Raw genomic sequence first — 6,000 nt, forward strand, 5'->3', positions numbered from 1 at the left:
AAACAGAAGGAAAATAATAGAAGAGATAATGATTCAGAGAAATATAATTATTGAATTTAAGAGATTATTCAAAACCAAGAGGAATTATATGGCTACTAATGGGGATGTAGTTAAAGAAATGTTTTGAGGAACAAGTCATATAACTAATGACGCTGGAATCTATTATCCATGTGAGAGAGATGCTCTTTCAAAGACAATAGGATAAGAGGAAGATGAAATATTTGAACAAGTCAATGATGAAGTACCCGTCGAAGATGATTTTTCAAGAGAATTCCGTAAGCTTTTTAATTTCTCAATTTCTTCAATATTAGACTTGGGAAAAGATATATTTTCTTAGCAAGCTGAAAGACGACTTACCAGAAATGTCTGTCAGTTGACTTGTCATGAAGTTTTTAACACTTCTTTCTTGCTACGGTAGAATTACGACAGGTCAGATTAATGTTCTACAAATCATCTACTATAACAGCAACACTCTAAACATCAGAGAGATGTGTTACAAGACTCATAATCATGATCAAACCAAATGAGATTGTTGTAATAATAACATTGCCAATGGCGGATTTATGTACGAGGGTTGGTTATCTCGACTGAACCAGTAGAATTTACTGTCATGTTTAATGAGTGAAAAAATTCATAATCAAGACCAAATCCTAAGTTGATACTATGTTATAATCTAAAGAAATAAATCGATGTAGAGGAAAAGAATACAAGAGGTAATATAAAAAGGAAGATGATACTGAATTTGGTAGAATACAGTAGTTTAAATAAAAAGATAAAATTCTATTTAGAAATAAAGATTCCTCAGATTTATTTTTCACTATCATAAAAGATTCCTAAACAAGCAAGCCTTCTGCACGATTGATACGGTTTGATTCTAACAGATACACTGAAACTGGCGTTTATTTCTGAAGAATATGTAAAACAATAAACAAAAATGCCATGTCAATCAGAATAGCTACATAGCAACTAAAGACTACTGAACAAGGGAGGTGAGCATATGAGCGAGATGAAGTCGAGCATAAATTATCTATTAATTCCTATATCAAACCAATCATACCTAAATATGTTACATCTGAATTATTGGAGGCATCGAAAGCAAGAAGAAGAAAAAATCAATAAATATCAAGTTCTCTCCGCAGGTGTAAGATGCCCCATCTGTTCTGGAAGGTTATTCACATTCTTCATATTCAACCAAAATCGGTTATGATCACCAAGTTTGCTCTCGTTCTTTCTGTTATCGGAGTCTTTTCTATCCAACTGGACTTCCTGAGTATCAGTGGAACCAGGATTTTCAGTCAAAAATTGTTCCCAGAATACATCATTAACACCAGCTGCCGCAGGTACAGTGGTACCCACAGCTTGTTCCTTTCTTGCAACCGGCTCGGAAGTAAGAACAGTGGTAGGCTCAGAGTTCATGTCAATCCTTGGGGATTTAGGCCAAGAATCAACGTTAAGCTGTATGCAAGATATTGCAGGACTCTGTGCACAACTTGTCAATGCATCCAATTCTAGGTTTGAATTAAGTTGAATGCTAGTTTGACCGAAACTGTGTACAACATTCTCCCAAAACACCATGGATGACTCTAATTGTTCATATGGCTCTGTGTTGGACAATGACGCGCTATCTGCATTTTCTCTAGAAGTTAGGGAACCGTCTGTCTGATTATCTTCAATCCCAAATTCTTCATATAAGTAAGCAATTCTAGGCAATCTTCTCTTTCTGTCATTGGCCTCAAATTGTGGTGTCAGCTCTATGGCAACACCTGGTTTTTGCAGGACTTGAGCCACGGAAGACAACATTTTTCGCTGGTGCCGTTCCATATTTAGCAAACGCTCCCTCAAAAGCCGCATTTGAATCTCAAATCCTTTCCGGTCCTGTTCATACCTCTTTAACTCTAAAAGAAGCGACTCCTTTTCATTCTCAAGTCCCTCAATCTCATCCCTAAATTTCTGCCTCTCTGATTCTGTTAACGGAGAAGCTCCTTGACCTAGGAGATTCTGCATGGAATGACTATGAACTGGTTTGCGTCTGTGTATGTTTTTCAAAAGAAGAGGCTGACCTCTTATAAAATCCTCATTTGCGAATTCCCACTGTTCTGGATCAATTTTCCTGAAACCCTGCAAAAATATGGAACTTGTTCAATTAAGGTAACAATAAGAAATTTGTTTTTTTTTTTTCAAAGTAACTAATCAGAAATAAGACAAAACACAAAAACAAGTGGCTCACATATGTATTAAGCTGTCTGATAAAGCTAGAAAAGTTGTTGTGCTTGAAGAATCTTGGAAGTAATTCTTTTGCAAACTCTGGCGGATTCCATACAATGAAACTCTTATTACTTGCACTCCATGACACAATAGAATCGCTAGAAGGATCATCCACCATCTCGTATGTCTTCGTAAGGAAAGGAGGGAGCGAACTCGAGCTTCCCTGAGCATCATCCATACCAAAAATTCCAGTATATGTAATCACAAACCCCTTAATGTCCGTTCCAATGGCCGAATATCAACCAACACCAACAATTTTCACATATACCGGTCTCTCACTCGTTACAAACCAACATCATCATTCCAAACATCACGCTCAATCAAAATATAAAAATTTGACAACCTCTCTGTTATATGCAACCAAAGATTAGTATCCCTTATCAAACAGAACCCCTAAGCTTCGAGATGACTCTCAACTTCACAAGTCTACAAATTTCAATGAAGAGAAGAACCTTAATAATGAAAAGCAACAGATCTATTCACCACTTAAGAAATTAAACCTTTCACTCTAAATTCTCAAAACCCAGATCAAGAACCCTTTAGTAATGGAGAGCAAGATGTATGCTGTTTCAATCTAGCCAACAAAAATTCCCTAAAACCCTATTCAAATCCCTAAATTCTTATCCAAAATACAATGAAACCAAAACCCTTCCTCCTCCAATCACAAAATACAATGAAACCAAAATCCTTTCTCCTCCAATCACAAACTACAATATCATTCAAGTTTTTCCAGAGAATTGAGAAGCCAAAACCCAACAAGTTTCTGAACCCGAAACCGCTATCATAAAGCCCCTGTATTCAAACCAAAGCCAAAATTAATATAAGAAATTATTATAATTCTGTTACTAGTTTGAAACTATCAACCATTTGAAAGTCATTAAGTTGAAGAATCATAATTACATTATTTTTTTTCCTTTCATTATCATACAAAAGATGAGATAAAGAAGAAAAAAAAGAAAAAGAAATAAACAACTTGAAGCAAAAGCAGCAAGGAAAAAATAATTAAAAAAAATGGTGAATGATTCACGAGAATTAATTGAGTTGCTATTACCAGAGCCCCAGTATATAAGGAAAAAAAAAGGCGAAGTTGCAGACAAGAAGACGATGACGAAGACGATAACGATGATAAAAACCACCCAAAATTCGAAATTTAGTAACGGGTTATTCCAGAAATTCGAGGGCTTTATTCTTCTACTTCGAGAATAATTGGGGATTGCGCAGAGTAGAAAAGCTGACTTTGACCACGATGCTTTTTTTTTTTTTTTTGGGTACAACTTTCACCATGATACCATTATTAGGGAGGCCGGACGGGCTAGTTTGGTGCAGACCTTATTTCTATATTCATTTAATATTTTTAAATTTATCATCCGTATATGAGTAAATTTTTTTAAATCTACATCTATTTATATGAGTATATTTTTAAATTCATCCTCGTACTCACTGTCCAATGGAGACGTATTCGACTAGATCCGTCTGACAACATATATTTTATACAATATTAAAATTTATAAATTAGTCTCAAAGATTATATCTAAATTCATAATGGTCCAAAATTTAATAGGTATTTAATAGACAGGCGGATGTGGGACGGGTGTATGCGGGACGGGTAAGATCTCAAACTCATCACTTGCCCACTACCCGCGACGGGCATCACTTTCTAAATCCATACCCGCCCACTACCAACTAAAGTTATACTCATTCCCGCTCTAATTAAAGTGGGTACAATATAAAATCTACGAAATTATACCGGTTCGTCATCCTTATATACCATACTATTTTGCATTTGTTTTTTAAATAATTTTTTACAGTATTTATTATTATTATTATTAGTATGTGTATTATTATTGTTGAAATTTAAAAATGGGCATTGACTTGAGGGTGGGGATGACTGCCGGGGGGCCTAAACTTGTCTATTTGTAAGTGTAGCATGTTACAATGTTCTAAAATTTGAGTTTCGTACTTTGAAAAATAATTTGTTAACTTAGAAATAATTATTTCTTTTAGGTAAAATTTAACAAAAATCTTCTAATTTTCTTCTTTGTTATCTCATGAATTCAATTTTAATTAGTTCTTTTTAAAATAATCATTGAATTTATGGTGTTTAATGGACAAATTTTTTTTATTCATGCCCATCCAGTTTAAATCTTCTTAAATTTTGATATTTTATAATTTCATCTTATTATAAAATATTTTAAGGGACTCATTTTAAAAAGTAGCAATATATCCACATATTTATTGGGATTGTCCTAGCGGGGAGGGGGCTGCGAATACCTTTATTTCATCATCGTACTCACCTAATATTTTTATATCTATCACCTACCCACTATCTACGATGAGTAAAATATTTAAACCAATGTCATCTACGTGAGTACATCCTCAAATTCACCCCACACACACTACCAAACTGGATACATATCACTCGTCTCGCGCTCATTTGTACCCGCATGACAACAACCTTATAGATTAAATAAACAACAAGACATAAAATAAACACGTCCAATAAAAAACATAATAAAAAAGACTAACATAGATTTTAAAATAAATCAAAGTCTTAATACACAAAATAAAATAATAAAAAGCATAATTAAAGTCTAGAAATATAAATGACAAACACATACTATATTTGTTCATTGACACAATATTTCAGGCAATATCTATCACATTAGTTACTTTAGTATTTACCACATCAGTTCTAAAAATATTTATATCATAACATTTTGTTAAATTATAAGTCATATCCAATAAAATCTTAAGATTTATATAATAATTTTTAAATTATACGTAAGTCCATAATGGTCCAAAATTTATATGGTGGGTAGTTAGTGGGAAGGCGGATATGGGGCAAGCGGATACAGGATGGGTAAGGTCTCAAACTCATCACCTACCCATTACTCACGACGGGTATGACTTTTTATATTCACACCCGCCTACTACCCACTAAACTTATACTTTTCCTCGTCCCAATTAACAGGAGTATAGTGTGAAATTCACGAAATTATACTCGTTTACCATCTCTACTTAGAGGTAGGTGATGATGATATACTGGATTAAAAAAAATATGACGATGATGTATTTTTTATTATTTGTATAAGTATAAATAAAATAAAATAATATTTGAAATGTATTGGAATTCTTTTAGCCAATATTTAATATATTAGATGTACTACTCGTATTTATTTATGTTTATATTTATTAAATATATCATATTTTAAATGTCGTTGATCCAAAATGCATGGTATGTAGACTGTTTTAATTATCAGCTTGAATCATATATCTAAACAACTTGTAACGGTTACAATAAGTGTATGGTTTGTATGAGTTTCATTCCTATTGTTTTAAATATGAATGTTCAATATAGTTTAACACTCACTGTTAAAAGATTTTTCTAAGGTAAGTATATGATAATATATATTTAAAGATAATTTTTTTATCATTCGACATTGAATTTTAATACCCTTAATATTCAAGATGTTCGAACTTGAAACATTAAAAAATAACAATAATTCTTTTACCACTGATATTGTTTGAGTTATACTTTTTTAACACTTAAATTATATTCATTAATGATTTTTTGTGCATTCTTTTTCTCGTTTTATTATCTAAAATCAAACTCAAAATGAATCTAAATAAATATAAAACATTTCACAAAATATAATTTCATAACATATAACGTTAAGAATAACTTATTAAAAGTAAAAAGAAACAATTAACATACAAGACTTTATTAAAAGCGTT

At 32.4% G+C, this 6,000-nt stretch overlaps 1 protein-coding gene across 1 annotated transcript; it reads right to left on the reverse strand.

The window, feature by feature from the left end:
• Positions 1–883: 883 nt before the first annotated feature.
• On the reverse strand, positions 884–3,029 carry LOC120218026 (heat stress transcription factor A-4c-like). The gene is made up of 3 exons (XM_039215030.1): positions 2,593–3,029; positions 2,228–2,533; positions 884–2,118 (listed from the first exon to the last, which is right to left on the reverse strand). Exons 2-3 carry the CDS (start codon positions 2,441–2,443, stop codon positions 1,123–1,125), a joined length of 1,212 nt encoding a protein of 403 aa, XP_039070961.1. The 5' UTR covers positions 2,444–2,533; positions 2,593–3,029; the 3' UTR covers positions 884–1,122.
• Between the last annotated feature and the right edge of the window lie 2,971 nt (positions 3,030–6,000).

Source organism: Hibiscus syriacus, unplaced genomic scaffold (genome assembly GCF_006381635.1).
Source record: "Hibiscus syriacus cultivar Baekdansim isolate YM2019G1 unplaced genomic scaffold, ASM638163v2 tig00000773_pilon, whole genome shotgun sequence".
NCBI lineage: Eukaryota > Viridiplantae > Streptophyta > Magnoliopsida > Malvales > Malvaceae > Hibiscus > Hibiscus syriacus.

What these genes read in the sequence shown, in the direction of transcription:
- LOC120218026 (XM_039215030.1), bottom strand. Translation starts at nt 2,443, where the DNA reads ATGGATGATGCTCAGGGAAGCTCGAGTTCGCTCCCTCCTTTCCTTACG. An exon ending in TCAGACAGCTTAATACATAT is followed by an intron (nt 2,119 to 2,227) that starts GTGAGCCACTTG and finishes ATATTTTTGCAG; the next exon opens with GGTTTCAGGAAAATTGATCC.